The sequence below is a fragment of the Buceros rhinoceros genome, unplaced genomic scaffold, assembly GCF_000710305.1.
Source record: "Buceros rhinoceros silvestris isolate BGI_N320 unplaced genomic scaffold, ASM71030v1 scaffold6587, whole genome shotgun sequence".
Classification (NCBI taxonomy): Eukaryota; Metazoa; Chordata; class Aves; order Bucerotiformes; family Bucerotidae; genus Buceros; species Buceros rhinoceros.
Window position 1 is genome coordinate 69,279 of NW_010421492.1, and position 17,530 is coordinate 86,808.

At 44.4% G+C, this 17,530-nt stretch overlaps 1 protein-coding gene across 1 annotated transcript in view; it reads left to right on the forward strand.

Annotated features, from left to right (window-relative positions):
- The window catches only part of ST5 (suppression of tumorigenicity 5), a gene marked incomplete at its 3' end in the record, with an annotated part of 77,440 nt that overhangs the window by 17,579 nt on the left and 42,331 nt on the right, over positions 1 to 17,530 (forward strand). The window contains exons 3-5 of the mRNA XM_010139674.1: positions 2,279 to 2,415; positions 14,639 to 14,787; positions 17,411 to 17,530. Of these exons, the coding sequence (XP_010137976.1) occupies positions 2,279 to 2,415; positions 14,639 to 14,787; positions 17,411 to 17,530 (406 nt within the window). The remainder of the gene's footprint in view (positions 1 to 2,278; positions 2,416 to 14,638; positions 14,788 to 17,410) is intronic.

The following is a 17,530-nucleotide window of genomic DNA, read 5'->3' on the forward strand; positions in this document are numbered from 1 at the left end:
GTGGGGCTAGCAGGTACAAGCCCAAAGCAAAAGCAATAGTTACCAGTTTAAGTTGTGCTTAGTGGAGTGTAAGTTGTAGGATTTACAGTGTTGTCCTATGACCTGATTATTTTAGCAGATCGGTTTGACATCATGCAAGGTAGGTTCCCATTCATTTGTAACAGCTTTTCCCTGCTGTAGTTTAGTGATTTCTCTGGACTTACCTCTGGTTAATTATAATCTAAGTAAGTTTAAATCAACCTCCCAGAATCAATTGCGGGTTTACTAGCTGATTTCAAGGCTGGGTGGAAATCCTTTCTAAAATCGTAACCTTGCTGTCTTTGCTACTGTCCTTCCTTTAGTTACAGTAAGAACAATCCCAGCATTTACAAAGAGCTTGAGACCATACAAACCGTCTAAGAATGACAGTATTTTGTTAATATTAGTTATTGAAATCTCAGTCTCTAACCTGTTCTCTTTTTGAGAACAGATGTAATTTACTATGTCTACAGCTTGTAGTTGTGTGTTTCAGACTGAACATACATGTGGTTTGCACTCACTGGAATGTCATGAGAATGGACTGTGGATGTTTACTCTTCTAATATTTTGGTTAAAAACACTGGTTTTCTTTGTGGTGGCTAATTCAACATTACAATAACGTGGAGGAAGTCTCTTGTATTTGCCTGCTAGCACAGAGCCAGTCTGTGTTCAGAGGGCCTGGTGCCCACGGTAGCCTTTACGTTTCAGATTGTGAGCTGGGCATTCCCTAGCAGTTGGAGATGCTCTGGCATAGACACAGCGCCAGAGAGGGGTGTCACAGGGTAGGCTTGGGACACAGGAACCACAGCTTGGTGCTGGTCCACGAAAACATTGCTGTGGTCCTGTGCACTGTTACTGCATTGTAACGTGGCCTTGAAGTCCGTATGAGCTGGATATTTAACTACTTTAGAAAGTCTGATTTTATACACTGGTATGTCTTCAGTGCCTAAGGATCTTTTATAACTGCAGGTAGGCATGGAGGAGCGGATGTCTAGATCCGAAATGCTCCACTTGTTTCTGTCACGATCCTGATGTGCCTGCCCCTGATCCTAAGTCTGCTCCAGCAGACAAATAGGAAATGCTGTTGTCAGATCTCTGTGCGATGGTCACCAGGTTGCCTGCAGAGATGCTCTTGAGCCAATTCTCAGGCTGAAGTATGTCTCGTGGACTCTGCCACTGCCCTATGGATATGGTGTCAACATATGGTTCACTCCAGCTGAGGAAAGGGGGTTGATGGCCGGATGATGTACTGTTAATCTAGTTTGGGTATCAATGAGTGAAGTACGGGGATCAGCACAGCCTCTGCAGCCTTACAGCACCTGGGATTTACACTCCAACCTGAGCCTGTTTTTCATACCATTTCATCCTCAGCACTAACTCAAATGAATGCCAGCCCCTGTGCAGCTGGCAGTGCAACCGTGCGCCTCCCAACCTCAGTGCAGTACTGCTTCGGAGAACAAGTGCTGGACAAACAGGAGAATGGGGAGGGCTTGGGCTCCTCCTCCCCTAGAGCCGCTCGGCAGCACCGGGGCAGGTGTGGGTGAGAGGCAGTGAATCACCCCTCTGAGTACCTGTGTGGGAGACAAGCTGTAGGGGTTCATCTGACCCAGCTGCCACTCCACTCTCTGCCCGGAAGCCTGAACTTTCGGACCCTCAGCTATCGGCCCAGGTGGCTCGTTCACCCCAGAGAGCCTTGATTTCCTCAAGGCTTTGTCCTTTGCTGCCAGTGCCACGGGGTGTGCGAGGGAAATGGAACCTTCACATGAGTCTGCCTTTGGCATTTGTGCGCTGACCTCTATGCAAGAACGTATCTCAAGGTTCAAAGCGTGTGAGTGTTTTCAAACCAAGGGCTGTGTCTCCCAGAGCAACCGGTGGAGGAATGCTTTCCAGAGAAACGTCTTTCTTGAGGACAGGGCTGCGTGTTTCTGGGGCCCCAGCAAGAGCAAAGCAATTTCTAATCTGAGGACTGTCCTGCTAACTTACTCTGTAACCTTTGAAAAATATCACGTACTTTCTTGGTATTTTCTCCCTGTCTGCATGAAGGGGCTAACAATACTTCCAACCTCATAAAAGTGTCACAGATGCCTATACTAAAGACTGCTGTGAGTGCAGGACGTGAGGTCCTCTAAAAGTCCTTAAAACATGATATGTGCTTTTTTGTTGGTGGTCATTTTATGTATATTTCTTAGCAAGTATGCTCAGCTGGATGTTTGAGTAATTTTAAATTCTAGTTACTAATTACTTATTGTTTCAACTTTAGAAAATCCTTTGAGTTTGAGGATGCATCGAGTCTGCAATCCTTGTACCCTCCCTCCCCAACTGAAAATGGGACTGAGAGCCAGCATAAATTTGGATCCAAGAGCACTTTAGAAGAAAACGCCTATGAAGATATTGTAGGTAAGAACCTGTTGCGGTACGTGGGCTCACAGCAGGGTGTTGGGAAGTTGTGGTGAGACTGTGGTGTTGAACACATGCCCTGTGCGAGGACATTCAGTGCTGTCAGTGGAGGGTGAACGGGGTTGATGCGTCAGTGCAAACGTAACTCTCGTTCTGCCTGCAGGAGGTCTCGATTCCTTCAGTCTTCGTTGGGGGGCACTGGCAGCAGACTGCTTGGTCAGCTTTTTGCCATGCTTGTCAATGAACCAGATCATTCTTTTTATCAAGGCCTCGGCTTGAAGCCTTGAGTAGTGTCAAAATACAAAGAACTGGACTTGAGATAGTGTTTGTGGAACTATCCAATAGCAAGATTGACCTCACGGGCCTTGTGTGATCAGCGTGAGCTTTTCAGGAGCCCTACGCGGACTGCCCCAAAGCAGCGGGGAGTACTGTTCCTGGTCTCTCCTAAGTCCCAGTTGCTGTTTAAAGAAAAATTAATTTCCTTTAGCTATACAGCCGTCAGGAATGCGCAACAAAAACACTGCTTTGATTAAGCTTCACAAGAAAAACATGTTTCTTTTGGTCTTAGAAGGAAATGTATGGCCTATGCATATATTCTTTAACATCAAAAAGGTTGTTGTAGTTACTGAAAATTGGGCAGCCCTTCAGAGCGCGGATTTTCCACACAAGTGATGAATATCTGCATTGTTTTTAACTCTTTCAGCGTTGTGTTATTACACAGATACAAAGAGTACTTCATTTTACTTTGGACAATGAATCTTTATCTACTGAAAACTGGAGGGCTACCAAGATAGTCAGAGGCCCTAGAGCACATGCCCCTGAAGAGACACTGACGAGCTGGCCCTGTTTAGTCTGGTAAAAAGGAGGACCAGAGGCACTCTAATACTGCTTACAAATGTTAGGAGGGCAAACAAAGATGATAGAACAGAACTCTTCTTGGTCATGTCAGTTGATACAGGGAGGAACAGTGGTCGCCAGTTGCAGCTTGGGGCTCTTTGCCCTTTTACCCCAGTTCTGTCTCTGGCTTGTTGACCTCATTGAAAACAGGAATTTCCTCTTCCCATTTTCAGCTGTACTCTCCCTTTATGCCATTCAAAAAAATGCTGTCAGAACAGACACAAAAAAATTTGCTGTTGTTCAGTGTCTGTTAAAAAAAAAAATGAGAGCTTATATAGATACTAAAAAGTTTTTTTCTGTGCAGAGCATGCTTATATGATCATTGGCCTTCTCCATGAACAGTCAGACCACTGTGCAATTCATACTTGAAATCATATTGTGCAATGATTACAGTGTTGTCTTTGCTCAGGACCTGTCAACATGCTGTCAGGGGATAGGTGGTAATACTTTTTTCCCTTGCTTTGGTTTGTTAAATATCAAAATAAAATGTGCAGAACTGGTAAGAAGCTTTCTAAAATGAGAATACATCTTGGGTTCTGTAACACAAAATGATAACGGGTTCTTCCAACTCATGGGAACGATAAGCCACCTCCCTGTAGATTGTAATTTGGGCATTTTGGCAGGGCAGGGGGAGGACAACGCAAAATTTGAGATCTGTGGACACACAGAGAACTTCAAGGTTTTGCACTGCTTTTTAACAACCTCTTGCCAAAGTTCTTCGTTCAATACAGGCAGCACGAGGGCAATACCAAATCAATACAATTCTTATAAACTCTCAAGCATGATGGAAGACAATCCAAAGTAGTTTGATCTCCAGCTTTAAAGAAACTCGTAGTTTTGTGTATCACATCTGCGCAATTTATGCCCGTAGTGCTAGACCCCAGTCTCTTCAGTAGCGGTTCTCATGCAAGCCGGGTGTCTCAGAGTGAGTTTCTTTCATAGATTTACACCTGTTTCAGACCTGTAAAGGACTCTGTCACTGCTGCTTTGGGTTTTCTTTGCAAACAGTTGTCCTAGAGGTCATAGTGGTTTTTTTGCCTATACCTGGTTGAATCTTCTGCCTCCCTAAAAGCCTGGAAGTAGTTAAAATACTGTAGTAATAAACTTAGTAAAGTGTGGTGTCATTGCCCCCCACCTGTGTAGAATTAAAATTTTTAGTGCAGGTAAGTGTTAAAACACAGGGGGAAAAAAGGCCATGAATAGCGAGCAATGCTCTGAGCACTCAGCTGTGAGAGAATCTAAAAAAAAAAAGATTCGGAAGGGACCCTGGAGTCATCTGGTCCAGCCTCTGCTTGAAGCAGGGCCAGTTTCAAAGTTAGATCAGGTTGCTCAGGGCTACATCTGGTTGAGTTTTCTAAATATCTTAGGAAGATGCTTCCACTGCCTCTCTGTGCAGTCTCCTCTGCTGCTTAACCTCAAGTGAAGAATTTTTTCTTGATATCACCGTGAATGAATTTTTCTGTCTGTTCAGTCAGAATTCTCCTTGTTGCTGTTTGTGACCATTGTCTTCCATCCTTTCACTGTGCCCCTCCAAGAAGCGTCACCGTTGCCATATCCCCTTCTAGGTAGTGGCAGACAGCAGTTGGGTTCCCCCCTCCCCAGGCTTCACTGGACTGAACAGTCCCAGTTCTCTCAGCCTTTTCTTGTCTATGTTGTATGCTCCAGCCTACAACCATATTAGTGGCTTTGCTCTAGAGTATCTCCAGTCTGCTCGCGTCTCTCTGGTACTGTGATCGTTCCAGCCGCAGCCTTGCCAGGGCCAGACAGAGGGGAATCGCCACTTCCTGTGGCGTGCAGGCCACGCTCTTGCCCATGCCGCCCAAGGCGTGGTTGGCCTTCCTTGTCCCCCAGTACGTGCTGTTGCAGGGTTGTTCTGACTCACAGCGGGGTCTGTATTTGTCGTTCCTCAACTTGCTGAAGTTCCTGTTGAGCCATTCCTTCAGTGTGGTGAGGACCCCCAAGACAGCCATCCTGTCTGTCACCACATCCCCCAACCTGGTGCTCCTCAGCAGGACGTGCCTCCCTCACTGGAAGCAGAAAAGAGCTGAGGATAAATTGTGAATTATCTATTGCGGCTTGTCTTCTGAAAAGTGGATTTAATGTTCGGTGTACACAAGATACTGTGTTGGGTACTGAGCTCTGCTTCAGACTCATTCAGTGCAGTGGTCAAAATACAGCTTCTAAGTATGCGAGTGCTAGGACCAGAGTCTTTGGTTTTTCGGTTACCACATGACCTCCTCATGTGATGCATAGGCACTCTCAACCTTTGCCTTTCTCGTGCAATTGCACTGTTTCCTCCCTGTGACCAGGACAGTGATGAACTGCTACAAATGGTTTATGTTATTTTAAGAACTGACTTTTAAGAAAAAAAAAAAGGCGTTAAGGTACATTAGAACCAAAAATTATGGTGCTTTGAAATCCAGTGACTTCATGAACCAGGCACTTTGTTTAATTTTGTAATATTTTTGTGTGCTATAACAGATGAAGTATCTGCGTGTTGAGTTCAAGACAGGTATTGGATTGGACCGTAATGATCCATTCTGCATTAACCAAGAAGCGGTTGTATAAAGGGGTGCACGTTCCTAATGTTAATCAGAACTGTATGCCATGTGTAAGGAACCATGTGGCCTTCATTCATCTTCTGCACTAGCACTCACAGGAATGTGGCAGTCCTAGTAAACTTAACATTGTTTTGCTTCTTGTGGTTTTGAATGAGTCTTCAATCAGACCAAAATTGATGTGGCTTTATGAATCCAGTTGGGGAAGCCATGCTTGGCTTTGTGTGCGTTCAAGAAACCACCATAGTATTGAGAGATGTCTGAGGCAGTTGCTTCTGCTGGGTTTGTGGACCACAGAATTTCCTGTCATATGCTCCATATGGTTTCAGCTTTCAAGTCTGTTCCCCGAAATGCAGTTGAGACACTTGAATATAATTATTTAAGGTCTGGTGTCTCTAAGGCATTTTTCACCTGACAGCACTTGCTATCAACCCCGAAAACAGCTGAATGAATAAAGTGAGGGTAAGGCTAAGGGCACAGTATGAAGTTTAACGTGAGAAAATCTAGTAAAACTGTGTAAATTATAGTTTGTGTTTGTAAGAGAAACGGCACTCACACTTCAGAAATGAAAGTCTTTGACAAGGCAAGCTGCCTTACTCTGTAGCTCCTCAGTGTTGGACACAGTAGAACAGGTGGAGATTTCCTCTACGAAGGTGTAGATGATGTGCAGGAGACCCTCTGCTCAACTGGGTTGTGCATGATTAACTTGATATTGCACAACTCCATTTGCCCTGACTAAGCAAAAGTTTAAATGTAGTTTAAAAGTCTTAGCCACCTGGCCCTCATTTAAAACACTTTTTTCCCAAGAAGAAAGTAAGTGATTAAAATGCTTTTCCTCCCTGAAGATCTGTGACTAGCGGGGTTTCTTGCTTCTCTGCTGTAGTCCATTGAGGAGCCTGGTGACAGTCACACGTTCTTGCTGGGGATACAGACATTTTGCCAGCTCAGAGATAAACGTTCAGAGGCAGAGCCTGGGTTCGGGCTCATCTCTGGTTGTATTTCTGTTTGTTGTGAAGAAACTGATGAGGCCAGTCTGAAAGCTTTTCTGGAGACTGTGAAACTCTCAGCAGAGCTGGATCCTTTTGAATCAGCTTTAACGAACAGTGTAGTTCATTTGTGAGGGAAATCTGTCTGGCAGGGGAAAAGTGAGAAGAGAGCAGTTCTTTGAGAGCTGAAGCAGTCTAGAAAGTCAAGCAATGTCCCAGAAACATTGCTGTGGGATCTCTAAAACCAGGACGAATTTCTGAACGGGACCCTGCTGGTGGGCTCCCATTGGAAGTGTCCTGTGACCCATGGTCCCGGGGGCAGCTACCCTTCTTGGGGAGGGCTTCTTATGCAATGTTCTGTTCTCTGGACCTGTTCAGTGTCACATCAAGGAGATTTTGAGCCATTTCAATAGCTGGATACTTCTCTTGACAATTATTATTTGCTCCTTAAGAGGAGTTAGACTGACGATAGCAATTTAATAATAGTGCTGTTTTCCTCTGTCATTTGGGTATCTTCAGTCTGGGGAGGATCAGCTTCTTATTTGCTTCTGCACTGTAACAGGACAACTAGTTCTGGGTTTGCATGGGTCTTCTTCACAGTCAGAGTTGAATGAAAAATAAATTCTTATAAACTCGCAAACTTGTCAGATTGGTACCAGGCCTAGAAAAGTTGTTTGTTTGTTTTGGGTAAAGTCACATCCATGTAAATCTCGTATACGGGTTTCAGGTAATCAGGCAGGAAGCAAAATGTCCTCCTTTTGCTGTAGCCATCTCTCCTTGAAATCAGTGAGGGCCGGGTTGTTAGTGTACTTGGATAAGTCCAGTCTTTTCTAGAGAGACGGGAACAGATCAGTCTGGGTCATTTCTCAATACATCTAAACTCCTAAGAGAGGAGATGGAGCAGTATGTCTCAGAGTCAGGGCAGCCTAACGCAGGTGGGTGCCTGAGCAGTGGCAATAGGCAGGTGTGGACTTACAGCAAGATCCCGAGCACAGAGGGAATGTCAGTGTCTTCACCTTCCCTGGGGAGTCCAACATGTCACTCCCTCTATCCGTCCTGGTAAGGCACCTCGTCTCTCTTAAACCAAAGAGTTGTTTTGTGTTCTGATGTAAATTAGACGTAGTGCATGTCATGTAACAAACGGGATGATTTAGCTGTTTTACTGAAGCCTCCACTCCGTGTGCCAAGAGCTGCAGAAATGATGACTGAGGTCCAGTTGGAAGATGTTCTAGCCTGACATTGCTTTCAAATTACAACATTCACAAAGTTTTTCCAGTAAATGTGGAAAAAGGTTAGAAAGACAGCGAGCTGATCTTTCCAGTAAAATCTCACCATCACATGGCATGTTATTGCCTGTGATGCTTTCGTATGGCATTATTGTCTGTCGTGTTATCATCTCACATCAAAAGTGTTGTTCAAATCCGGGAGAAACTGGAATTGCTGGGCTGCTGTGAAGCTGCGGCAAACCTGGGGAGACTGCACCTTTGACAGCAGTGCTGTGCTAGTTGCTTCTCTGAAAACACTTTGGGATTTTAGTCAGACCCTTACCAGGTCTCTGGGTGGTTGTGAGCTGAAGGCAGAGGTAGGATTGATAAAAAATGATGGCGCAGGCAGTGATCAGGGAAGCGTATGTTCCTGTCTTCATCCATGCCCCCAGACTGCCTCTCACAGTCTAAAAAGCATAGGAGTTTTTGGAAGGTATAATAATGGCAAATTTAATAATAGACACTGTAGGGTAATACAGCCAGAGCACATTAAATCCAAAAGCATCCATATGGGCCTCTCGAAGAAAGGCCGAATTCTCCAGCTGCCCGATCCTGTTGACGATCCGACTGCTGTTTTGTTGCTACATCGGGATACAAGGATTTCAGTTATTTTTAATAATCATCTCATGCTTTATTTAGATCTCCATTTTCCTCTGTGGACTCTGCCTCACCACTGCACCACCCACTACAGCTTCTTTTAACAGCCTCTGTCAGCTTTGTCACCTGGTTTGCTGGTCAGTGCTATAGGTTGGTAAAAAGAGTAAAAGGGCCATGAGGCTGCTCTCCCAAACTGTAGTTTAAATTCAGAGACTATGTTGAAGTCAGCAGGGTTAAACCTCTGTGAAGTACGAGCGGTTTAGGCATGCTGCTGTTGTGCTAACAGTTGCTCATCAGATGCTTCGTGCACGTGATTTTGGACTGAGTGTTAAATGGATTTTTTTGGGGTGAAATTTCTTATTTATCAGACATACTAATTCTTCATCTAATGCTTCATTATGATTTCAACCCTAAGCTCTGACAGTTCCTGCAGAGGTAGGAGGGAGCTGAAAGGATCTGCACTGTTTCTTAGTGAAAGGCAAAGCAAAACTGGAAAAGTTCAGGAAGCACAGGGTGTTTCCTACAAACTCCATGGATAAGCATTTTAGACTTGCAACTTGCGAGAGATACTATCTCCAGAGGTCACGCTGAGTGCCCAAGCTAAGAGCCTGCCGCCTTCCTGTGACTTGCATCTGTCTGTTGCAGATGCTGTTCCTCTCCTTTTCTGAGAGCGTGGTGCTGGGCTAGGTTATAAGCAGGTAGAGGTCTGTAACTGAGCGCTGTTCAGCAAGAGCTTTTCAAAGCAGCTGCAATGTGTCTCAGCTGTAATTTGATATTCAAATAGCTCCTCTTTCCTCAGATTCCTGGGGTAAATTCCTCAGCTGAGATGTACAGTTGCAGCTTCTCCGATGAAAGAGCTCATCTGTGTATTAAAATGTAAGCTCAGATACTTTATGAGAGTGTGGAGATTTTGTGGTTTTCATCCATTTGATCTGAACATGCTCGTAAACATCCCAGTGGCGGAGTTTTCCTCCAGCACCGGCAGCGCAAATTTGCGTTTGTGTGATTTTGAATAAAATGAATGAGTAATGCGTATACATTGCAGTGAGCGCACCCGGATTCTCGCTATTGAGCAATTCTTTGGACTTAAGTGCCCAGAGGTGCTGGGGAGCTCTAAGTCTGCACTGCACACGAATCCTCTGCGGTTTCCCTCATGTAGCGCTTGCACGCAGAGGTTCATTCCTGTTGCTTCCTCTTCGATGGCAGCAAAAGCAGATTTCCCCAACCACCCTTCTCTGCATGCTGCTTCCTTGACGAGTTGTATTTTATTTTAATCTTCTGCAAGGGCTTGTGTGCACCAAATGTGTGTAAGCAGGATGAATTGAGCTATATATGCAACTGGACAGAGGTCATGGGCAGAGGGCAAAAAAGGGAGTTCAAGGATTTGTAGGTGGCATCGGAGGGGTCACGTGTGGAAGGGAGCTGATGATGTGCCTTGTGCTGTTACAGGAACGCTGCAGAAGGATGAGGGTTAGCTGCTGCAAGTATCAGGGTTCTTACAGTTGGCTCATTTAAGTGTTTCCTCTTTCCTGTTACTCAGTCCCGATTCTGCCTGTCTGGGCCTCCTTTTCTGAACACTTATTGCTGCTATTTCCAGCTCCTTGCTTCTGGAGGTTCGCGCTGCCTTTTCCCAAGTCTTTCCTGGGATGGCAGCTGAAGCATCTCCCAGTTCACTGGGCTGTAAAGTACATTAATTAAATTAGCCTATCCTGTGCACATGCTCTAGTATGCAGGGAGCTCACTTTGTCATTTGTGAGGTGCTAACTCTAACTCGGTGGCACAACCCAGGGCCTGGGCTTTCTTCGTAGCCAGCAGGGAAGTCGGTAGGCTCTTAGCTTGGGCACTCAGCATCGCACTCTGGAGACAGTATCTCCTCTGTGAGCGTTGGCTCCTAATTTAGGCACTCCAGTTAACACAAATTAATGAGCCCTTTCCCTTCGTGTACACCTGCTGTTCAATTCTTCCTGGCAGTGCAAAAGGCAGCCGTTATAATCAGCACTCAGGAATCATTTCATTCCTCTCATAATTGTTTCTCCCATCTAGGAAGAAATGATGCATTTCCCTGCTTTCTGCCATTTATAGACAAGTGTCTGCCTGCATTTTTTTTTTCCCCTCAGCCTTACTTTTCACTCCTCTCTTAGTGTGAGACAGACTTGCTGAGTCTGCCTCTGCTTCTCATTTGCCACGTGTGAGAGACCGAGCAGAGGAACATTGTGTGCTGCCTCAGGACTCAGTGGGACTGACTTGCAGAGCATCACGGAGCGAGGAATCACAACTACCGGAGAAAACTCATCAATGCTTAAGCTCAAGGCACTGCATTCCTTGGGACCTTTCTAAAGCTCACTGGTTATTTTATTATTTTTTTCTTTCCCCTAGTAACCAGTCTTGAGATCTTCTGAAGATAGATGTTGTATAGATAAAGGTCCTGTGTTAACTCAGCAGTTCGGTATGTAGAATTCAAGAGAACGGGAAACTTGAAAAAATACTTATAAAGGGAACTGATCTAGAAACAGGAACGGTGACTAGAGAGAGTATTTGCCAAAGACTTGCTGTTTTATGTGACTGTATGTGTTCTGGGGGTCTGATTCAGCTTCCTCTGAAGCCAGTGATAGTCTGCTGTTGTCATGTGCGGCAGCTGGACCAGCCCCATTAAGACAAGCCTGGCCTCTGTCCTGTGTAATGTTTCTCCTTTTGGCTTCCGACAGACATATCCATACGGAAGGAACAAGGATGTATCCTTCATCTTTCGGTGTAAATGTGTTTTCCTTTTGCAGCAAATCCAAATGAATGCAAAAGCGCTGCAGCTTGCAGATGGTAAGCGTTCTTTGCCTTCCTCTTGGTACTGGAGGAGTGATGGTATTGAGGAGAAATGCAGAGATCAAAGGTGGAAACCTCTGGGCCAGCACAGCTATATGGAAACTCTCCTCATTTTTGTGCTGCTGCAGCAGTAGCAGCTGCCACTGGAGCTCTTCCCCAGACCTTCTCTTCTCCAGTGTGGGACCCACACCTCTGGTGGCCACCAGCTCACTAGTTCCGTGGAAGGGAGTCACTGGGCAGTCAGATGGGGTTAAGTGCTGCTCCAAGGCACTTCAGTGTATCTTCACATGTCTTTAGAGCTTACCTGACACCTCGGATTTCTTGTCTCTTGAACAGCAGTCAGTCTGTCTGGGCTGCCCAATGCTCTCTTTGCATTTCTTCTGGTCTCCTGCGTCTCCTCTACCAGGGAGAGCATATATACTAAAAAATGGTGGTTTCTAAGGTTTGAAAATTGCTGAAGTCGTAGATAAATTATCTCTTTTAGTTCTTTGGCTGAAATGAATACTTGGTTCAAATGCTACATGAGCAAAACCAGGTTGGTTTGGATTGATCAGACTTCATTATCAGAGATCTAGTGCCAAAGGAGTTTATCCTTTTAAAAAAAAGAATAGGTGAGGCATATTTGGTCTCAAGGCATTATTTCAAAATGAGAAAAAAGAAAACTCACTCCAAAATAATTTGATTTTTAAGCAAATGAGAGAAATAAAAGAAACAAGTGTTCTTGAGCAGCAAGCCAGTCATCTGAAGAAGCTCTCACAGCTCTAGGGAATGGGTTAAAATCCCTCTGGTGTCTCCACTGACCTCTGCGTTACACTGAAGAGGAATTTGGCCCAAGCTTGCTTTCGGTAGAGAGTCTGAGTCAGAAAAGCAGCCTCTGCTCCTTGCTCCTTGGTTCCTCACTCCTCCCACTTCTCTCATCCAAGACTTCTCTGGGCCTGTTTCTATACTTAATATTTTAGGGCAACATTAGTAATGCTGAGTTTAACCAGGTTCAAGCAATTCCGCTTTACATTGTGTCTTGGAAGGAGAATCATCCTAAAACTTTTAAATGCTTCTGAGGACTTTGGATGCTATGCAGACTAACGTAATAACATTTGTTTTCACAGGGAAGCATATGTTTAAGCACTGTCTCATGTAGCTGGGTATTTTGAAATCTGTTAATCCATTCTAAAATGCTTGCTTGACCTATACTTGACTTGGACTTACAAGAAATTTTATTATGCTTGTACAATCCAATTAGCTGTAAGTAACAGCATTTTGCAAAGTTTGCTATTTATTGTCATCATTATTATCATATCTAGAGCTCTAGATTTTACAGGGAACAGAGTTAGCATGCAATAATCTATTTATTTTTCTTCCTACAGAAGGAATCAACCAATTCCATAGTCCTCCCAGGATATTTGTAGCTTTAAATTTTTTTAGGAATGTTTGTTGTTAGGAATATGAAGATTTACCCTGTTCATTGCATTCATCAAAAGCTCTTTCTTCTAAGTACCTCATGCACCTGAAGGTGTTCTTCCCGTGTGGCGTGCGGATCGGCTAGGATGATAGAGCATCCTCGAGAACCAGATTCCCTCTGGGTGAAATTAATAATGAGCTGTGATTGCCAATTCAAACATTCATCAGGAGCAGCGGTTATTCAGGCTTCTAATTAAAACAAAGCTAAACCATTGACTTTTGTGCTTATATTTGACCAGAAATCTTAATATGATGCACTACCAAAGCCACAATGTATTTTTACTTGTGAAGTAAAACTTGTGAACTTTCCTTGTGAACTTCTCATTGCGACTGATGAATCGGGCAGTCTCGCAGTGTGTTCTATATCTAGCAGCGTTACAGCTTTCTGTCCTCAGTTCTTAACTGATACCGAATGCAGTACAATATGATGAATTTCTCATATTTAATAGCTTGTATTGCAATATATTGTACAAAACCCATGAGTTTTAGAGACATCTTTTGATATAAAACCAAACCCAAGTTGGTTCAAAAGCTTTAAACTTCCTGCATGTTTCAAGTTTCTGCCAATTCAACTCTTTTTAGTTTGAGTAGATCACTTTTTGGGTGGTGATTTTCTGTGTAAGGTGATTGGAAAACTGGAAGTACCCTGTGTTCAAAATACCTGACATTCTAAACCAGCTGCTCATCGTGAACTGTCTGAGGAAATGGACACAAAACGTTCATTTTACCGATGGCACTCACTCATCTTCATGCTTCTTAGTTCAAGGGCAGGTTCAGTAAGTTCAGGAGATTTGAGAAGATGGTGCATTATTCCGCTGTCCTTGGGCTCCTGGATGGTATTGAATCTCACTTAAACCTGGACAATAAATTTTGGTTCTGGTTTTCAAATGCTAAAAATTCAGAGCTTGCAGCCTGTTTTTAGATGCATTTTTCATCTATGCCATATTTAGTGATTAATTGTGTAAGCCTTTATATATTACTGGCAGGATGAATTTCCTTTTGGGAGATACTAATTTTACACAAATTGAAATGAAGAGCTGCTTAATTAGGAGGCATGATGTGTTTAAAGGAACGCTTTGAGGATGCAGTATGGTGGGGGCAGAAATTCTTCCCTCATCTTTCACATTTCCAATCTCCTCTCTTGGCACTGCTGAGCTGAAGTGTTTATTCTTTCTTTGCCTTCTCTCAGGGGAAGAGAAAAATGAAGATAGCATCAAATAAAAGTTGTCTTATTGTGTGTAAGGGTGGCATGTTGAGAACAGTTATTTATTGCTATTCATTTCCCCCTGTGAGTGGCTGCTATAGATTTATAAAATTTACTGATACACTTTAAAGTAGTTATGTGCCTCAGTTTTTATGTATCAATAAATTTTCCACAGCTGCAGACGCTCAGAAGCACGTCTTGTGAAATCTTTGCATTTTATTTAAAAAAAGCAGGAAAAAAAACAGCCAGAGAAACTTTGTTGATCTCATAGCCAAGTTCTTCTCCAAATACTTCCAGCTGCAACCAGAGGGATGAGTCATGCTGAAAGCTGAGGAGCTTTTCTAAAAGCCTTTCGCTTGGTTCACATGAGTTTTATTTTTTTTAACTCTACATTCCTGTCTGTTTTTCTTTTCTTCAAAAAAACCAAAAACAAATGTGAAGGCGAGTCACCCAAGGAAAACCCGTACGAGGATGTGGAGCTGAAAGGCCGTCACGCGGGCCGAAAATCCCATCAGCTCTCCGAGAATTCCCTAGATTCTTTGCACAGGATGTGGACGCCGCAGGACAGGAAATACACATCACCTCCCCAGGTAATGTGACGGCGACGGTCTCGCTGTGCTTGAAGCTTATTTAAAACTTGTGCAGGAAAGTCAGTGGTGGCATAGGAGGAAGAGCAGCCGCACGGCGTGAGAAGGGGTGATGGGTGAAGAGTGCGGTCGGGCGCATCCCTCGCTGCTGGGAGGGCTCTTGGCAGCTGTAGCTCGGCTGCTCAGCGCTGCGGAAGCTGATGGCTCTTTGTGCTGGCTGCAGCCTGATGAGTTGAAGCAGAATCCTTCCCCCAGTTGTTTGTGAGCTGAGTCTGGCCCTAAATTACTCGTATGGCTGCAGCTCTTTGTGGATTGCCTCCACGCCTGCTGCTGGGCTTTCAGCAGGGGCAGGAGGGGAGCGGTCAGCTGCTTTGTCTTGCCCGTGTGGCGTTAGGGGAGGCCTGTGGTGACGGCTCCTGGGAAGTACGCAGCATGGAGTGGTTTGCCGTGGAAGGGAGAAGACCAAGTATGTCACCCGCAATGGATAGATGAATAATAAACCACCCCTTAGCGTCTACTTTTAACAAGGCTGTGTAAGTTGTGTTTGCAGTGTAAAGTAAAATACCAGGAACTCTGCAGACTTTCCGTTCTGTGGTGAATTTTCCAAAGCAGTGTGTTTTGTGTGAACGCTATGAAATGCCAGGTTGTTTTGTTGTTTATGGGATCATTGTGTTCATAAGGAAAAATACAAATTTCATCACATACTTAATTTTGAGATTCAAAATCTCTTTTAAAGGAACTTTGTTTTGCACTAAATCGACAGAAAATTTGCAGTTGAACAAAAGATCACGGCAATTTACATTTTTGTCTTGTAGACAGACCTAGAACAAAAGCAAATATATTTTCTTTCACTTATTTTCTATGTATGTGAGCATTGGAGTCCAAGACACACAAAAAAAGTATCAGCAGGATTCTTAGTAGGCACCTATCACATCGTTTGTAAAACAGGAGTGAGTGTTTTCAGCCAGGCTACTGAAAAGGGGGAACAAGTGAAACGTAGTGATCAGGCAGTGAAAGGAGAAACAAACTACAGCCACGAAGGAAACTTTGCCACGACAGGCATAGTCTGTGTAACAGTTCCTTCTGGCTCTGCGCGTGTGTGAGCAGGAGTTGTGTAGCATTTGGAGGATCCAATAGGCTGTACCATCAGGGGAGGAACCGTATGGGTCCATAGCAAGATACCTTCTGCTGTTCTCTGTTTTACACAGGGTGACCAAAGAGATTACAGATTAAAATTACTTCTGTCAGGTTGTCCGGTACATAAGGCCCCTCTGGTGTCTTTGCAACACGGGTATCTTTATTCTGATAGCTTCTTTTTGAAAGACTGCCAGGAGTTTCCTGCCATAATTGCACTGTCATTGCGCTGATATTTAAAGCGAAGAGACACTAAGAGCAGGTCAGCTGTGAGCCTGGGTAATTCTCCAATGACCAGAAATAGAAAAGACTCAATTTTCTAAAGAATGGCAGCTTTGGCAATGATTTATCACCATTTTTTCCATCATAGCAACATAGCTGGCTTAGCAACGTGACTTTTCAGTCATGAATGATGATCAACAAGATAGAAAAGATCAGAAGGTCAGCAGGCTTTCATTAAAGTATGGACTGCTGCAGATTTTCCTCGCGTGCTAACCTGTGGTGAGCAGAGACCTCAAATGCTGACTTGTGGTCATTTTGAATCCCGTTGTATCTTCTCCTTTCTCATTCATTATTTTCAGGTTTTGAAGTCATCAGATATAAAAAGAATGTTTTACCGAAGACATTGTATTTGTGATGTAAAACACACACAGAAACACCGATACTTAATCCCAGATAGTATGAGCCCTCCAAGTAGAAAAATGGGACTGCAGGCTTATAGTCTGTCATACTAATAAATATAAATAAATGCCGATGGACAGCTGTTTGACATAACAGTACTTTTTTCTAGACATGCTGGTTAAGCTTCTTACAGTGTTTGTGTCTGGGGGGAGAAGGCAGGGACCACCCCGCTTTGCCAGCCTGCCCAATAGCTTACCGGAGAGCTGGGGAGAGCTGCCCGAAGGACAGCTCCAAAAGAGCCCCGGTTCTTTAAAGATAGCTGTTACTTGGTGCGTGATCCCGTCAGTGAGGTTTTCCCTTCCTCCTGCAGTGACAACAGTTGTGTGTTTTAAAGGGAATTCTTTGGGAATGCAGGCCAAAGCTGTAGCCATGCCTCAGCACGCTGGCAGATCTTAACACCGTGGAAATAGCGCAAGCTTGATTTTCTACTTTCTTTCTCTAGGATGTAATAGCAACTTCAATGTGGTCGCTGTTGATTTTCACTACTGCAAGTGAAAGAGAGGGATCGGGCCCATCGGGTCAGTGTTCTGTTAAAGGCCAACCAAGCCTTTAATTTAGATTTGAAGGCACATAGAGTTGATGTAATGTAGGCGCATGGAAAGCCGCCAAAGCCATCTTTGAACTTAGATGTTGACCCTTGCCCCTTTGTTTTGACCCTCTTTGCAAAACCCCTCTCTTTGCGCATAGACCACAGAGCAGTGGCTCACCTGGCGTCGTGTCCTTGCGTAGCCACTGCTCACTCGTTAAGAGCCGCTTCTGCACTAAGCGTGGCTGAGGAGGGGAAGAGCTCAAGCTGTTCTTGTTCCTGCAGCTACCTTCAAAGCCCAGCAGCCAGTCTCTGCGCGTTGGGAACTGGTCAGAAAGGAAGAGCCACCGCTTGCCACGTCTGCCCAAGCGGCACAGCCATGACGACATGCTGCTGCTAGCTCAG